The following is a 19,512-nucleotide window of genomic DNA, read 5'->3' on the forward strand; positions in this document are numbered from 1 at the left end:
TACTAAACTTAAAAACATATTCAACTCCTCTAAGGATCCTCTCCTTCCATCAGCACATCCTGGAGTTGATTGCATCCACTGCACCTGTAACTTACCGCACATTGGTGAAACAGGACGTACAATCTCTATATGTAAGAAAGAACACATAAGACACATTAAATATAACCATTTTGGTGAAGCAGGCCTCTCAGATCACGCTCTCAACACCTTACACCATCGACTGGAAAAGTACCTGCTCTTTACGCCATACTAAAACCTGGTATGAAAGAAAATTTAAGGAAGCCTGCGAAATTCTGATAAACCACCCAAATATCAACAATAATGGCGGTATGAAAATTCCAAGAATCTGGATGGCACGCTTTCAGCCTACCTAACATGTAGTATCCAGCATATGTCAGGCCTCTAGGCAACCTTCAGCCAGTATTGGAAACCATTCCATACCAACTGGTTGGAATGTATATGTATGATCATTATTATATATATATATATATATATATATATAGACTTGTTGTTGCTCCCAATGTAATTTTATAACCAGTAGATAATATTACTAATAGGACTCTAGCATTGATGTATATTTTTATTTTTCATTTCTTTTATTTATTTTTTTTTCCACCAGAGGTCAGGCCAATAATTGTTCTAATGGTTGGTCAGTAACTTTAACAAACCATGTAGATTGTAGTGTAGCTTTTTTTCTGTATATAGTGCATATGCTCCAGAAGATGACCTTGATATAAAGGTCGAAACGTCGAAAGTGGATCTCAGTTGATATTAAACTAAAGTTTTACTCAAACACGATAGTTGTCTCCATAATTTTCCACAATGCATCTTCCTTCAATTCTAACTGCTGACTTGCAACTCAAATAAGTATTGCTTGATATAATATTCCATTCACACCATATAACTAGGGATTTGAATAGCTTTTCTCTTAGCACCTTGTCATATGCCTTTTGCAGGTCTACAAAACTTTAATACAGATCTTTCTTATATTCCCACAATTTCTCAACTATTTGATGTAAAGTGAAAATCAGATCCTGACAGCCTCTATTTGGCCTGAATCCAGCTTGTTCTTCACCAAGCTTCCCTTCTACACTCCTTCTCAACTGTTTCTCAAGTATATTTGCATAAGTCTTAGAAGGAATGCTCAGTAGGGAAATATCTCTGTAATTCTCACATTTAGTTTCATTTACTTTTTTATAGTTGGTACTATGAGAGCTCTATTCCAATAATCTGGAATTCGTTCTTCTGTCCATGCCTTGTGAGCTATGCAGTGCAGTCACTGCAAGACTTTTATACCTCCATACTTTAGCATTTTTGGTCAATTATCATCTACTCCTGCTGCCTTTCCACATTTCAGGCTTTTGGTGGCATTTTCTACTTCAGGTATGGTATGTATTCCAGATTGCATGCCTGGTCAGTGTTTTTTTACCACTGTGCTACTGCTTGTTTCATTTAGCAATTTTTCAAAGTAATTACTCCATACACAAATGATGTCTTTTTCTCCAGTTTTCATGTCACTTTTATCATCTCTAATTCCTTATACAGCACTTTTTCCCCCATTTCTGGGATTTTTCAACAGCCTGCAGAATAATTTGCCACTTCCTGATATTTATTTTCTATGTTCTTGCCCAAATCTTCCCATGACTTTTGTTTATCTGGTTTTACGCAGTGTTTAGCTTTCTTACATTTGTCTCTGTCTGTATTCTCTAAACGCACAAGCTGACTTATTTGCCAGGAACTTTTGATATGCCCTCTTCTTTTCCTTCACTGCCTCTTTAACTTCCTGTGTCCACCGTGGAGTTCTGATTTTTCCCAACTTTGCATCATTGGCAAACAGCTGCACATCTCAAGTTAAGCCAATCCTAATGTCATTAACATACTGGTTAAAGAATAATTCCAAAACAGATCCCTGTGGACCTTCCTCTTTTGAGATACCACTCCTCCATACCTGATTGGATATGGAGGAGTGGTAAATTAGATAACATTAGCATGTTATCTAATTCCATCTTTCGATTTAGCTGCTAGCTTGTCACATGACAGTCTATCATCCTTCACGAGGATGAAATACACTGATAAACTGATAATTGAACATTTCAACTATATTCTCCACGTTTGTTATCAATAAGTCAGTGGCATCAACTAGCATCATCTTTCAATAGTCATTTTTCCTTCTACTTGCCACATGTCGAAAGAAATCACTAGGATGGTTCTTAACGTGATTGGCTAATTTCTTCTCATACTACACTTCTTTCTGCTATCTTTACCAATTGAGTTACCTTTCTGGCCTGCTCATTGTAATCTTCATGCAACTAATCATTATCAACACTCATTTTGTGTTGCCTCCACATTGCTTTCTTCTTAATCTCTTTGTTCATCCATTTTACGCTTACCTTGTTTAGCCTTTTTAGACATTGCTGCTTTTAAATAGCTCTGTTATACACAAAATTTGCTACAAAACCTACTTACAACCTCAATAATTAATACACATTCAGTCTCAGTATCACTAATTAAATACATTTTTGGTGAAATGTATAAAATTATTCAAAAACATTCCATAAAATAAAACTTATCTTGGCTGCAGTGACATACTTTCATTGTACTTTTCTTGTAATCTCAAATGCAAACACACCACACTCAACCACAACTAAACTATACTCAAATTTATGCTAAAGTTATAATATATCCACCAGTGGGAAAAATTCTCTTATATGAAATAAAAGAAAAGTTAGTCAAAACACTGAAGTAGCTGATTTGAAAGTTGTTTGAATTGATTTTAACATGTAGATCTAAAAGTTGGATTAGAAATAAAGTAGTCATCAAAGACTTGAGGCCACATTTGTTAGCATTGTAAGTAAAATTAGGGGAGTGAACAACAAATGGTTAATGGCAGAATTGTGCTAAAGCAGGGGTGTTTATTTAAAAAAAAAAAAAAACGAAAAAAATTGCAGTTGCTTAGCATTCAAGAATGAGCAAGCCAATCTAATCTAAGGTAATATGGTTATGTTAACAAAACAGAAGAAGAAAGATTAAGAAAACAGGTATTTGATGGCAGGAAAAAGATCCATAGACTGATTGATGTGTAGTGAGCAGTGCCTTAGAAGACCAAAATGGTAAGATCTGACATATAACAGATTAATGAGAAGAAAATTGTTGACATCGATCTATTAAGTATACATAATTATGGAGTGTTAGCAGTATCCTATACACCCATTTGATGGTATGTGTCTGAAACTGATGATGATAATCATAATATATATGTCAGCCATGTTTTTAGGTCTAAACATCCTCGAATACATCGCCATATGGAGAACTGTGGTGTATCGTGGGCTATGTTTGTCAGCAAGTGGTTCATTTGTCTCTTTGCTGAAGTTCTGCCTATTGAAGTAAGTATGACTACTCTGTTGATTAGGCAAATTTTAAATGACATAATTTTTAATTATATTTTATTACTGAAAACTATTTTATTACTTCAGTCTATATAATTTTTTGTAAAATTCATATTTAAAGATTCATATCATTCAGTTCTTTAGTGAAGAACCTCATTATAGCAAGAAACTGTAAAATTTGTTAATTTTATTCATTTCTTACTAATTGAGTAAATTGAAGTATTATTATTATTATTGTATGACATCTTCATGGAGTCTAATGACTCGACTCATCTCAAGAAGTTACTCTGCATACCACCAATATATTTACATATCTCTCTGTATGCATCAGATGGGTAACTTATTATTAGAAGAGACCTCCAGGAAGCCAGGAACTTGTTGTGGAGGCCATATGTCAATCACATCACATGCCCTTACCTTCTCTTGAATTTATTCACACTATCTGTACTCACCAAAGGCAAACCATTCCAATCACACACCGCTCTATGAGAAAAAATCTAGTTCTCATCCCATTCTTGACTATATTCATTCTCAGCTTCCATGGATGCCCTCTTGTCTACTCCCCACTCTCTATAAAAATTTCATGTACTGGTATTTTGTATGATCCTTTCAGAAGTTTGTAGGGTTCTATCATATCACTCCTTTTTCTCTTTTCTGCAAGTGTCTGCGGACCACAAATTCTCAATATGTCCTCATAAAAATATTCCCACATTCCATCTTTAACACTTTCTTTTGCACCCTATCCACTGTATCTATATCACCTTGGAAACCAGAAAACTAGATCTGCACCCATTAGTCCAGATTAGGTCATGTCTGGACTATTGGGATATCAAAGCTTCTAAAGAGGCAAAATTATTTTCTTATTCTTGCATGTTAATGTTTGTTTCAGCATTGCAATTATCTTCTGAGTTGTTTTTGCAATCTTTGCTATATGGCTCCTGAACTTCCTAACTACTAAAACTCCAAGATACCTAAACTATCATGTTGGAGGTTTAATGGAATATTTACAGAAGTGAGAAAGGATTAAAACTAATTTCATTGCTTCCAATAGTTTGTCTCAGCCACTGAGACATCTTCAGGGATTACAAATAACTTTTGTAACAATGTAACAGCACACTCAAATACAACACAATACTAAGTGAAACACTTGGGTGACTCTAAAGTCCTATCTAGGTGGTGTGCCCTCTATTGGCATTTGGAAGTGGCTTAGGAAGTAAAGTAGGATCTCTGATAATTAATGTTTCACAAATTTTTGGAAGTTTTATGCAACCGTATTTATTTAAATTCAGTTGATTTCTGAGTGCCGCCGCAGATTCTAAAAACAGTCTTTCTTTTTTTTTTCAATTTACTATGGTGGAGCATGGTGGTTTTTCTCCAGGCGATCCTGTGGGTTGTATCCAAAACATGATCTGCAAGGCCAGATTGACCATAGTTGTGATTGCAGATGTATGATTTGTATTCTCTAAATGGATGGTCGCTGCCTGTCCGAAGCTTGCAAGAGCAGGGTACTCTATATATTGGAACCTTTTTTTTTCACTTGGTTAGGCTATAATAAATTTAGTTTAATCCTCTATCCAAATGTAAGCAAACAAAGTTTGTGCCTGAAGTATCTTCAGGACTGAGGCAACTTGTGGTAAAGGTAGACTAAGCTCTCATCACTTGTCTTAGTATCTCCCATAATGCAAAGCACATCTCCTTGCGGACGTGTATAATGCTCTGCATTAAGGGAAAGGCCACTACCCAGACCAGTTTCGATCTTTATTGAGGTCTCGTCAGTGGGAGCCAGACCCAGAGGTGGTGATACTAAGGTGGAAGTAGTGGAGAAGTCATATTTACCTATACGAGTTGCCAAACGATGTCTCACCTTATTATTAAATTACTCTGGATAAGAGAAAGATGTTGGAAGTTTTATTTATTATAGTCTAACCAAGTGAAAAAAAACTTCCAACATCTTTCTCTTATCCACAGTTATTTATTTTATCATTTATACTTTATCTCTGTAAAGAGATATTTACTCAGAATGTTTATTGATTACACAAGGGTTCAATTCTGATTGGTGCAATGACTTTTAACTATTTCATTTAGAATCCAGAAAATCACTGACTCAAGACCAAATAATTCATTTAATGAAACTAAAACATTATCATTATATACATTTAAATAACATTATATAAATAACTACAAAATTAACTGTATCCAAGTCAAGTCCTTCTAAAATAAATGTACACTTTGGAGATTTTCATATTCAAAAATATTAAAATTATTCATTTTCTGACTCATTCTATTATTGGATTGTTTGACATATACTTAATCATGTCTACCAGACTATTTTCACAACAACAAAAAATGTTCAATCAGTTTCTTTGTTTCTTTGAAAATATAAAAATTTCTTCTTCTTTTCCATTGGATCCTTTTTTTTTAATCTCCCTTATGTAGCATAAAATATTATTCCTCCTGTCTCACTGAAGTATAAATATTCTTATCTCTTGCAGTTCTATTTGTCACACAATTTACTAATTTTTGTACTAGAGAAAGAAGTTTCTTCTACTTCTTCATAAACAATATATCTAAGTTGAGCTCTTCATGTTAAGCCAGTTTCAAATTTTACCAATTGTTTTTTCCATAGTGACCCAGTGTCCTTAAGACAGAAGATGAAACTTTCCATTCAGCGTTTCCTTGAACATTCAATTAGAATGTTGACTGCAAACGTCTTCTTTTATTTACTAAATATTTGTTGACAGTCTCAACTCCTCCAGTTTAAATACTCACAGTTCTACGATTCCTTTTCAGAATCTTCTGTTAATATTCTCCCAACTGTCACGTAAAACTTAAAACTTCCCCAGAAGAAAATTCTCTGGTTGCCATTCTCAAATTTCCCTTAGCTCTCTACTTGACTACTCTACTTGTATTACTCCGATACTGAATGCTCTCTCCTGTCAGCTGTCAATCACCCATCAATTCCCTCGGCAAGGTTGTGCACTCCATGTAAATGGGAAGCGATAAGCTGCTCATAATGGTTGATACGCTGTCAACCATTATGTCTTCACAAAACACAACAAATATTTCAACACTTAACAATTTTAAATTACAATAAAAAAAAATTGGAAGTAACACAATTATCAAATGTAGTAAGTATATCAATTTTCAGATGTTTACATCTCATTTTGACAATAATATTATCAATAATGCACATCACGAGTGGCAATATACATGTTACAAAACCAAAACTAATGATATATTAGAATATAGAAACAATTGTGAAAAGATTCGTAATTGTAAATTATGATTATTTTTATAACCTTATATCTTGCAGAGAAGCAATCATGTATGCCATGTTTTGTTGTTTGTCAGTCAGCCATCCTTTTATCCATACTAGTAATTAATAATCCAATTCCATATTCTCCTACATGACAGCTTTCTGTGTTGCCTTCTCGGAAGTTTTATGATATGTGAACAAGTTACTCAGACATCATTGCAAAATGCAGATTCTGTTGTTTTTTAAAAGATACTTGTGCCACGAGTGGTTCTTTGAATTTACATGAAAATCAAGGAATAAGTAACACTCAATATTATCCACCATCATTATTTGTGACAATGGTTAATTACAAAGTAGAACATGAACAATGGATTGATTCGAAAAAAATAAGAGCTGCATGATGTTATACATTAAATGACACAATGATATAACTACAAATCCTTTTTAGATTTTGATTTAGATATTTTAGACGTACTTTTTAGATAATCTAATATTCTACTCCTTACCATCAGGTGAATTAATTTCGTCCTTTTATTGAAAGCATACTTTCACTAGATGCTACATTCAACAGCAATCAGCTCATTATCTATCACAGACTGTAATTATGAAAACTTTATTGTGACATGCTCATACTATTTGTTCTACACCTCAGCTATTACAGCAGGAACTCTTAAACATCAAGAGATATATGAAACTCAGTTGCTTCTCAGAAAGGATCATGTATCAGCTTTTTAATTCCTATAATCCTAGTTTAGATAAAAAGGAAACAGTACACTGAGTTCCAATCTCATACATTTCTGGCATGTCAGAACCCATTTCCAGAATTCTTAGGAAATACAATTTAGTGGCTACTTTTCTTTCTCTCAACAAATTAACAACATGGTTTCATTCTTCAAAAGATAAACAGTCTCCTCTAGCTCTACCTGGTATATACCAAGTTCCTTGAGACTGTTACAAATGGTCTGAAACACAGTTTATACCATCAATGTTGGTATAAATTTGAATGCTTGGTTATTGAATGAATAATATTTCAATATTTTCTCAGTTATACTATTGCATTGTTTTATGTATAATATTATGCAGTTCTTTTGTCATCACTGATGACGATCTGTAATATTCAGGCTGAAATTATATGGCCTTAAATAAATAGTATTACTTATTCCTTGTGTTTTTTGTGTTAATTTAAAGAAATGCAGATTCTCTATCAACCCATTTCTTTATACAAGCTCTTTCCAACCTTTGGAAAGGTTGGTAAGCACTTAATAAGAGCATTTATTATTATAATATGTGAACAAGTTACTCAGATATGACCTTCCCATAGTAAACCCATACTGTTCATTGTAAAACATATATTCTCTGTCAACCCATTTCTGTATGCAAGCTCTTAGCAACCTTTCCATAGTCTTCACCACCATTTCAAAGATACTGATAGGTAGCATCTGTGCTGATATTCCATTAGTCCCTATTGCCAAATTCTTATTTAGTTTGTGCAACAGCTCTTGTACCTCCTCCTCACACACACAGTTTCTCATTCAGGTAGCATTGAACACCATATTTCATACACTAGGATGATAGCTTTTAACAAAAATGGACACTCATTAGTTGAATGATCTCTTCTGAGTTGAATGACACTAGCCAAGATGCGTTTTTGTATGAAGCGTGTGCCATTTAACTTAACTTGCATGCGCCTATCATAGAGGTATGATCTGATCAGGTGAACCACTTCCAATGGTATTCCAGATGTTATCATTTTATATAGCAAGCCGTAGTGCCAGACTTTGTCGAATGCACTGGCTATGTCAAGGAAAACAGCCCCAGCGCATTGATGCCAGTTAAATCCCATGGTAACATATTCCACCAATCTGTATACTTGTAGTGTGGTGCTGTGAAATTGTCGGAATCCAAATTGCTCCTCAGGAAGAATGTTTACTTGTGCACTAGTTCTTGGAGTCTAGTGAGAACGACTTTCTTGGCAATTTTGCCTAGGTTGGGAATGAGGCTAATTGGTCTGTAGTTTTGAGGTGATCGCAGGTCTTTTCCAGATTTATGGATTGGGATTACATCTGCTAGTTTCCAGTGGGAAGGAAAATATTTGTAGTGTAAGATGGAGTTTATAATGTTAGTCAGATGCACAATAGCTGTGTGGGGTAGAAGTTTTATCACCCTGTTTGTGATTCCATCAGGTCCAGGAGCCTTTTTGTTTTTAAGCTTCTTGATTATGTCATATAATTCTGCAGGTGATGTGGGTGCAGTTTGACTAGAACATGTGACAGAAAGTTTGAGCAAAGATCTGGCATGTCGATGAACCTTGTATATGTGATTGAAGTCGAGATGGTCATATGAGGGTTTGCATTGCTTTTCTAGAGATGTTACTATTGCCTCGGCTTTGTCTGTGTCGGTATGGATAAGGCCAATATCTGTTTGGAGAGGAGGAAGAGGTTTGTTTTTATTCTTGATGTTTTTGATAAGATTCCATATGGAGTGATTGTCAGGAGAGATAGAATTCCATTTTCCTTCCCAAATTTGATTTCTGTGCGCTGTAAGGGCATCTCTAACTGCAGAGTTGAATCTGTTCAAGATTCTTTTATCTTGAGGTGCTTGCATGTTGTGATATCTTTTTCTTGCTCTGTTCTTTTCTCTCTAACTGCAGAGTTGAATCTGTTCAAGATTCTTTTATCTTGAGGTGCTCGCATGTTGTGATATCTTTTTCTTGCTCTGTTCTTTTCTCTGATCAAGTTCATAATGTCTTCTGGCAAGTGGTTTGATCTGGGGGTAGTTCTGAAAATAGTTACTGCTGCAATGGCAGTGTTGATTTGTTTAGTTAGATCTTTTATAGCTGTTTCAATTTCCTCTGTGGATTTAATCAATGGTACAGGACCAATATATTTTGGGAATACTTTGGATAGCTTATCCCAAGGTATATATGAGTGGGGGGAGGAGACAGGTTATCCTAGTTTCCCAGCTTTAATAGAATGGGATTGTGGTCAGATGAAAGATCATTTAGAGTTACTACACTGTACTGGAGTCTTACATTCTGTAGGATAGTTATGTCTAGTACATCAGCCCGACCGTATGTGTTGTGATGGGTAGGCGCTCTGGGACCTGCCACAACCACATTGTTGGATCCAGAGTAGTTAGCGAGGATGTGACCATTTTTATTTGTGGAACGGCTATTCCAGATAGGATGCTTGGCATTTAAGTCGCCAGCCATGATGGCAGACTCCCTGTTTATCAGTACAGTGTTCGGATCTGAAAACAGTAATGATTTTTGCGGAGGATTATATGCTGCGAAAATCTTTAGTTTGCCCACCATGCACATGGGAATTTCTATGCCTGTAATCTCAAGATTAATGGTGGATGGAATATTTATAGAGTGATGATTGATGTAATTTTTAAAATAGCAGTGCCGCCTCCTCTGCAGGATAATCTGTTGGTTCTGTACGTCTGGTATCCATTTATTTTGGGATTATCTGATAGTCAGAGATGGGTTTCATTTATCAAGAGTATATCTGGCTGATGCCTTTGGGTGAACTCCTGGAGCTCCAAGATTGTACCTCTTAAACTGTTTGTATTCCATGCTATGATCTGTAAAGAATCTGGTTTTATTTTATTTCTGTTCATGTGAGCACTGAGATAATGACTTGTGTGTCCTTCAGAAATCTATTTGTAGAGCATGGTGAAGGGTTGGATCTGCTAAAATCCAACAGCATATTTGCCAAGGAAGAGGTAATGATAGCTGTCAGATTTGGATGTGCTGTTGGCTGTTCCAGGGATGTCTGTTTAGGGCGAGTTACATCTGCATATGTCCTAGACTGTTGTTTCTGAGTTGTTCTTTTAGGGGGCCTCTGACTTCAGCAGATGGACTTCTGACCCTTTATGTTGATCTTTAGGAGGCTGTGAAGTAGTCTCTGATGTAGGTGTGCTAAGAGAGGAAGAGTATGTTCCTTCTTCTGGTTTTCTATTTCTTGGATTGTGCACGCATCCTCTGTAGTTGGCAGTGTGAGGACCGCCACAGTTGGCACATTTAGCCGGGGTGGATTTTGGCTTAGAGCATGTATTTGTGGGGTGGCCGACCCCACATTTTAAGCATTTAAATTTAGCTTTACACATTTTCTGAGCGTGACCAAACTTCTGACATATGTGGCATTACCCTGTTGAAACCCTTTTCCTTAATGGTTCTATAGTGATTTTCAGTCCACAGATGGACGTCAGATCATATATGTGCTTGTAGGTTTGACTAATCTCTACTAATACCAGTGGCATTGGAGTCATGTCTCTCCTGGTCATTCTACTGACCTTTACGGATGGTAAATCTTGCTGGTGTAGATCTGCAGTGATTTCTTCTGTGGAAACATCTTCAGATCCACCTCTAATCACTACCTTGAGATTTTTTTCTGATCCTAGTGAAAAAGTGTGGTACTGAATACCTCTGGTATTCAATTCAGAGGTTAACCGTCAATAATCCATCATTGTCCTGGGTTGGATTTTAACCGTCTGTGACATTTTTCGCTTAGCTGTATGAGATCTGTAAGTTGTACATCGTAGTCCTTAGCGACATCCATTTATTCTTTTCACGCAGAATAATCGGGGGTATCCTTTCCCTTGAGGAGGTGAGAGTCCGGGACAGGGCCATCTTCTTCCATTCTATCTGCATTGGGTGGTTCAGAGGCTGCAGTTTTGCATTTTTTGTGAGCGCGATCCTCCTGATAATCGGTGTGGTCAGTAAGGGGGATTATCCTCAGCAGTTTTTTTTGCTATTTCGCTAGCGCTGTCTTGAAGAAGTGCTAAGAGTTGAGAGTCATCTGTATCAACTTCTTTTATTTCATGAACCACAACCTTTCCTGGCCATTTTTTATGAAGCAGATTGCTTACGTGTTTAAATATTGTCAGAAGCTGTTTAAAATTAAGTTCTTTGTATGGTGCATCTATGGTTAGACCCAAGCCTTGTTCTGTAGAGCAGGACATGACTTTCCCTTTCCACAATAATAAGTAGACTTTCTAATGAAGCAATGAAACAATGGCGATACTAATGGCAATAGGCCTAGCATATCGCCCTTGTTTTGAAATTTGTTGACTTATCTACTTAGCTGATTCTTTGGACCTCTTTAAAAAATAAACTGATTAATTATGGTAGTAAAACTATTTACTACTAGTAAATTTACTAGTCAAAATTCCTTGAATCACATTTTATATCAACTATCAAAATCCCGAACGTCAGACATCATTGCTTTAAAACTCAAATCCAATGGTTTTCACTTTGTTTGCTTACACTTGGATAAAGTATTAAACCAAGCATATAATTTCTTGGTATCTTTAATTTTTAGTATAACCAAGTGAAAAAACTTCTAACAACTTTCTCTAATCCAGAATAATTTAATAATAAGGTGTGACACCTTTTGGCAACTCGTATATGAAAATATGACTTCTGCTTTACTTCAACCTTAGTATCACCTCTGTATTTGGCTCCCACTGAAGAAATCTCAATAAGGGTCTAAAACGGTCTGGGTAGTGACCCTTCCCATAATGCATAGCATTATACATGTTTGCAAGGAGATATGCTTGGCATATCTCCTTGCAAACATGAAGTCTTAGCTTCCTTATACGAGTTGTCCCAGTCCTGAAAATACTTCAGGTGCAAACTTTGTTTGTTTACACTTGGATAAAAGATTAAACCAAGTATATAATTTCTTGCTTTAATTTTCACTGAAGATTAGTTACCTAGCTCTGACACTCACATGGGAGTGGCAAGGCTTCTCTCTCAAACAGGCAAATAAGTCCTGTGAACATATACACAGATCTATGGCCAAAAAGATGTTTTTACTCTTAGAAGATGCATCAGAAGAAAGGGAAACTGGCTGCTAAAACCCTAATCATGAAACTCAACCCGTCCCAGGTTGGAAGAGATGAAAGATTTAGCATACATATCCACTTCCATGTGGATTATGCTATCAGCATAATCCACATGGAAGCATTTTGATTCAAAGATTGTCATTTAAGTGCAGTACTATAGAATGGTAAACATTTTAGATGAGAGTAGTAAAATTCAGTGGCTGTCCAAATGAAAAAAAAAATGCAGTATTTTCAAGCCTAACACTTATGGTACTAAAATTCCTTAAAGATAAAAATAAATACCTATGTGCAGTTATCTTTGAAACTTTTACAATATAGTACTAGGTGTTAGAAATTTTCAACGTCTTTTTTATAATCTGTCCATAATTTGTCTGAAATGAATGCTGATCACCGCGTAACACTAAAGGAAAGGATTATCATCTCAGTTGTTTCCAATAAAATACTTTGTAGATATTTCCACGAAGTCTACAGACTCGGCATGAATCATTATACAGTGAAACTAATTCACTGTCAGGGCACCTCTGGCAGCTCATTCCAATTATTCATCACCATCCAAGCAAAAAATCAGGTCCTCACATACTTACTAACCACATTCTTATACAGCATCCAGGGGGTGAACCCTAGTTCTTTCCCTACTTTTCCCCCTCCCTATCAGATATCTGTTCATGGTGGAGATGACTTCCTAGTGATGGCATTGGCCCTTTCTATTTTCCTCTTTTTCTTTGCCTCTCTTCCTGTATTCACCCTAGTTCTAAGTTGTTTTTTACTATCCTGTCTTCCAGACCAACATCGCTGGGATACAATGCCCTGCCACTGCCACTCTATTGCCATGCAGTATGACCCATGGACATCCGGAAAGGGGAAATCTTGATAATCTTACATTACTTTGACTTCTGCTGTAGCAAGAAGGGGTCAGCGGTGCTGCAGTAAGTCTCCTATCCCACAATCTGTGGACAGGACCCAAGGCTTGCTGTGGTAATGGTGTAGAGTACAAGCTAACCCTGGTATTCCACTTCTGAGTGAATTTATTGGCTTGCCAAATACTGAGAATTACCGAAAACTGAGAACATTTGAGAATGAATTCTTCATTCTCAAATGTTTCATGAGCTCTAACAAGACCTCAACCAAGTACTGATACAATTGTCCTACTTTGGCCAAACAGGCAGAACAACAAATATCAGGATTTCAGAACACCAAGACTACATCCGGTTTCACCAGTACAGCCGCTCTGGGCTGGCAGACCATGCCTTAGATACCCACCATAAAATTTGTTGGAAGAAAACAAAAATAATTCATCGCAGCAAGTTTAAATATGAAAGATTATTCAAAGAATCTTCAGCAGCTCTAAAGAACGTTCCTAACCTCAACAAATTTGGGTGCATGAAACTGCCCCAAATTTGGGAGACTTTCATTATGAGAACTTCAGCCCAACTGCCAAGACTACCAAATTAGCCCGCAAGAGAGCACCATTAGGACTTTAGGAACAATATTAGTTTCTTGCTTTCTCCCTCATTTGCTTTGTGTTAGTTCCTGAGTGCACATACCATATCTTTATGTTCCTGAAGATGGCAATGTGACATTGCCAAAATATAGAAGTTATTCATTAAAGTTACCTTTAATTAATATACTTTATATGCGTTGTTAATTCCGTAAACTAATTACCAATTATGTCTAACCAACGTATAAGTCTTGCTACTAGAATCATGATCATCCACGGAGATGCAATCGCACGAAAGGCCCATCAATACGGCAAATTGAGGTTGAAGATATCGAGGCAAATAAATCGTCTGACGTTCCTAAAACGCTGCCGGGATAACAAAGTGATCCCTAATTGTGTCAAATTGAAGCACCGTTTTACTTCCGAGAAAGCTCTACGCATTTATAACCGCACTAGCTTCGCCCTGTTAAGAGAACAAATTACCGCGACGCGCATTCTCCTTGCCGATGAAAACAAAACCTTACAGGCGCTAGAGAAAGAGCTTTCGAATACACTCGGCCTTGAACTATGGTCTATACTTCATGACATCTCATGCGCATCGGCAAGAAAGGAATTCGAAAAAATACGTAGTCGGCACGTGAAAAAATACGAAAACCTGACAAAGACTTCTACTTCCATACCTCAGCCACCACTCAACACTGTAGTCAACCTCTTGTCGGCAGTTTTAAAGCCTGAAGCACTCACAGCACTTTCACGTGGTCACAATTTCGCCCTAGCTCCTAAATGGATACCTGCTGAAGAAATCATGATCCAAATAGAGCGTGGAATTCGCAACCTGCCTAACCATATCGCCAACAATGTAAGACTGGATGTAGTCGGTGTTCTCACTAAAGCCAAACCTCCAAAATCCAACTTATCCAAAAACGAATATACAGCCCTACAAGAATTGAAAAACAACAAAAAAATAGTAATCACCAAAGCTGATAAGGGAAGCGCCACTGTGGTACTCAATCAAAAAGACTACAAAGGTAAACTAAATTCTTTAGTACTAGACCGTACTACTTACCTCCCCATTGAATATAATCCGACCAGCTCTCAGATTAGAACTATCCACAGACTCTTTAAGAAAGTCACTTCTTGGCCTGTGGAAGTCACCAACAAACTTAAACCTTATAACTCTAGACCCCCCCGATTATATGGACTCCCAAAAATACATAAACAAAATGTGCCATTGCGTCCCATAGTGGATGGCATTGATTCCCCCACATATAAATTAGCCAAACATTTAGCCAAAATGCTCACACACTACACTGGCAACACACCATCACACAGAAAAAACTCAGCCCACTTTAAAGCCAGTATAGAAAACCTCACACTCCAACACACTGGCATAATGGTCAGTTTTGACATCTCCTCCCTATTCACTAATGTCCCACTCAAAGAAACCCTTGAGCTCATCCAAGCCAAGTTTCCTCCCGATATCTCAGCCCTATTTCAGTTCACAATGAACTCAGGCTATTTCGTTTCGCAAGGAAAGTTCTATAAACAGATAGAGGGGACAGCCATGGGTTCACCACTTTCCCCACCCTTGGCCAATTTCTTTATGGAAACATTTGAAGAGAAAGCCTTAAACTCCACACCACAAAAACCCACTATTTGGCTTCGTTATGTGAATGATGTGTTTGCTATTTGGCCACATGGCTCAGACACACTCCACTCCTTCCTAGCACACTTAACCAACCAACACCCCAGAGTCCAGTTCACCTTAGAAAAAGAGGAAAACAACACCCTCCCCTTCCTAGACACTTTAATCACCCACCAGCTTGATGGATCTTTGGTTTTCTCTGTTTACAGAAAACCCACCCACACTGGCAGATACATTCACCAGCAATCCCACCCCCCACCTGACAACAATATGGGGTGATAAAAACACTATATAACAGGGCAAAATTAATCTGCTCAGATGACAAGGCCCTGACTATTGAACTAAACCACATCCTCAACACTTTCTTAGCCAATGGCTATAACCCCAAAAAAATCCAAAAAATACTAAAACCTGTAAACCACAACCCCCCTCCCCCCCTCCACAATAAAGATTACACCAAGTCTATCACCATCCCCTACATCCAGGCACCTCTGAGAAAATAACCAATATCCTCAAAAAATATGACCTTACTTCCTGTTACAGACCATATAAAAATTCGGCATCCCTTATCTGCTCTACCAAAGACCAACCACTTCCCCTAGACCTACCTGGTGTATACCAGGTCCCTTGCAGCTGCAAATTGTCCTACTTTGGCCAAACAGGCAGAACAACAAATATCAGGATTTCAGAACACCAAGACTACATCCGGTTTCACCAGTACAGCCACTCTGGGCTGGCAGACCATGCCTTAGATACCCACCATAAAATTCGTTGGAAGAAAACAAAAATAATTCATTGCAGCAAGTTTAAATATGAAAGATTATTCAAAGAATCTTCAGCAGCTCTAAAAAACGTTCCTAACCTCAACAAATTTGGGTGCATGAAACTGCCCCAAATTTGGGAGACTTTCATTATGAGAACTTCAGCCCAACTGCCAAGACTACCAAATTAGCCCGCAAGAGGGCACCATTAGGACTTTAGGAACAATATTAGTTTCTTGCTTTCTCCCTCATTTGCTTTGTGTTAGTTCCTGAGTGCACATACCATATCTTTATGTTCCTGAAGATGGCAATGTGACATTGCCGAAATATAGAAGTTATTCATTAAAGTTACCTTTAATTAATATACTTTATATGCGTTGTTAATTCCGTAAACTAATTACCAGTTATGTCTAACCAACGTATAAGTCTTGCTACTAGATACCATAGATATATTGTTTGATAACAGAAGTGTAAAATAAAAGACTTGTGATACCAGTATAAATGTGCCAGTGTTTCTGATCATCTCTTCCTGTTAGGCTGGTAGGGAAAATGTCACTCTTCTTCATTCATAAGGGTTTAGAAGGATCTCCCAAAACAGCCAAGAAACTATGTTCTGGTGATATCCTTGTGGAAATGTCAGCAACACTCAGAAAAATTACTAAAAGTTACATCAGTGGGTGGAATACCAATTACAGTTGACACCTCATAAAACACCAACGTCTCCTATAGGAGTGATATCAGAATTGGATCTGTTTGATGTTCCAGATGATATATGTTCAGAGCTTAAAGATCAAGGAGTGACAGGTATGAGATGCATCCAGCTATGTAGGGATGGTTACCTGGTTCCAATCAAGAACATCATCCTTACTTTTGATACACCTAAATCTCCAACATCTGTAAAAGCAGGGTACTTCAACTGTCCTGCTAGGCTGTATATCTCTGGTTGGCTGAATGGTTAGCATACCTGCTCTCCAGCCGGCAGGTTCAAATTCCACTGTGGGCATTAATGTTTGTGATTGTCTTTAGGTGGAGATGAAATTCATTGCACATGTGAGACCAACACCCCTGCTTATTGGAGGCCTAAGGTGTCTTGAAAAAGTTCTATGTTTGGTTCTCTAGAGGAGGATTTCTGGACTATGTAAAAAATAAATTAAAAATGCAGAAAATATATAAAATTGATTAAAAAAACAAAAAAAAATCCTTAGTCCACCCTATGTACAAAATGTACTATTATTCTGTAGGTAATCTTTCATGGGTGAGAGCAATATTTAAAAATAAAAAATAAAAAAATCCCCTGAGATGCTTTAAATGTCAGAAATATGGGATTGCTATAAATATGGTGGTAGTAAATATGGGATATTTACTACCACCTGTATCTAGTGTGGTAGTAAAGAGCATGATAATAAATCTTGCTCCTTAAAGAAAGCTAAATGTGTTAACTGTGAATATTATTGATTGGAAATTAGTAACGATGTAAATTTTTCATGAAGTATTATCATAATTATCCTATACACGTTTTTACAAAAAAAACTGCAGAAAGTCATAGATAAAGCAAATAAAACACTCTTTACAGTGATTTACATGCCAAAACAAACTAGGGAGATTTGGTGATGATATATGTAATCAAAATAGACACAACTGCAATTTATAATAATAGGAGATTCTAGTAGCAAGGCTTATATTGGCCATACATAACTGGTAATTAGTTCATCGACAAGGCCCTAACCACTGAACTAAACCACATCCTCAACACTTTCTTAGCCAATGACTATAACCCCCAAAAAATACTAAAACCAGTAAACCACAACCCCCCCTCCCACACACACACACATACAATAAAGATTACACCAAATCTATCACCATCCCCTACATCCAGGGCACCTCTGAGAAAATAACCAATATCCTCAAAAAATATGACCTTACTTCTTGTTACAAACCATATAAAAAAGTTGGCATCCCTTATCCGCTCTACCAACCACTTCCTCTAGACCTACCTGGTGTATACCAGGTCCCTTGCAGCTGCAAATTGTCCCACTTTGGCCAAACAGGCAGGACAGCAAATATCAGGATTTCAGAACACAAAGACTACATCCGGTTCCACCAGTACAGCCACTCAGGGCTGGCAGACCATGCCTTGAATACCCACCATAGAATTCGTTGGAAGAAAACTAAAATAATACACCGCAGCAAGTTTAAATACAAAAGATTATTCAAGGAATCATCATCAGCTCTAAAAAACGTTCCAAACCTCAACAAATTTGGGTGCATGAAACTACCCCAAATTTGGGAGACTTACATTATGAGAACTTCAGCCCAATGGCCAAGACAACCAAATTAGCCCACCAGAGGGCACCATTAGGACTTTAGGAACAATATTAGTTTCTTGCTTTCTTCCTCATTTGCTTTGTTAGTGCCTGCGTGCACATACCATATTTTTGTGTTCCTGAAGATGGCAACGTCACGTTGCCGAAATATAGAAGTTATTCATTAAAGTTGCCTTTAATTAATATCTTTATATGCGTTGTTAATTCCGTAAACTAATTACCAGTTAATAATAGGAGAATAATAAACTTGGTATTTGAACATAAAGTACATAAATACACATAGTCAGCCAGAGAATGTTAGTGAGTTATTGACTACATTATCACAAGTTTTAAAATAGCCTATTTAATCCTAGATGTAAGAGCATGTTGGGTCTTTGAATTAAACTCTGATCATCATATGATATAGACAAAAATTCGATTTAAACTAAATAGACAAAAATTCGATTTAAACTAAAATGGCTAAAAATAAATAAAGCAGAAAATAACTATCAACTGAGTTACAAAATTCAACCGAGTTACTTCATTGCAAGATTCCCCATCCCATACTAGGCAAGAGTATCCGAAATGCACTAATTTAAAAACAGAAACCAAATACACAAATCAAATGACATAAAAAAAAGATTGAGAAAATCTGAAACAAATCATGACAAAAGCAGCAGAAAACTTAGGAATAAGAGTAAATGGAATAGAAAAAGAGGACTACAAAACTGAAATAAAGAAATAGAAAAGATAATAAAAAAAGATCGAGTTATCAGAAATGGCTAAATTTCAGAAGAGTAGAAGCCATAATACAGTGCAAAAGAAACAGTACAATTGCAAAATGAGAAGTAAAGAAAAAAACAGAGAAAGAGA

General features: G+C 36.8%; 1 protein-coding gene across 1 annotated transcript in view; it reads left to right on the plus strand.

The window, feature by feature from the left end:
* Window positions 1–19,512, plus strand: part of LOC150094501 (growth hormone-regulated TBC protein 1-like) — a 193,261-nt gene that overhangs the window by 139,071 nt on the left and 34,678 nt on the right. The window contains exon 7 of the mRNA XM_090412483.1: window positions 3,275–3,383. Within this exon, the coding sequence (XP_090268609.1) occupies window positions 3,275–3,383 (109 nt within the window). The remainder of the gene's footprint in view (window positions 1–3,274; window positions 3,384–19,512) is intronic.

The sequence above is a fragment of the Typopeltis vanoorti genome, chromosome 22 (genome assembly GCF_054136105.1).
Source record: "Typopeltis vanoorti isolate ZY-2024b chromosome 22, IOZ_Tvanoo_1.0, whole genome shotgun sequence".
Lineage (NCBI taxonomy): Eukaryota > Metazoa > Arthropoda > Arachnida > Uropygi > Thelyphonidae > Typopeltis > Typopeltis vanoorti.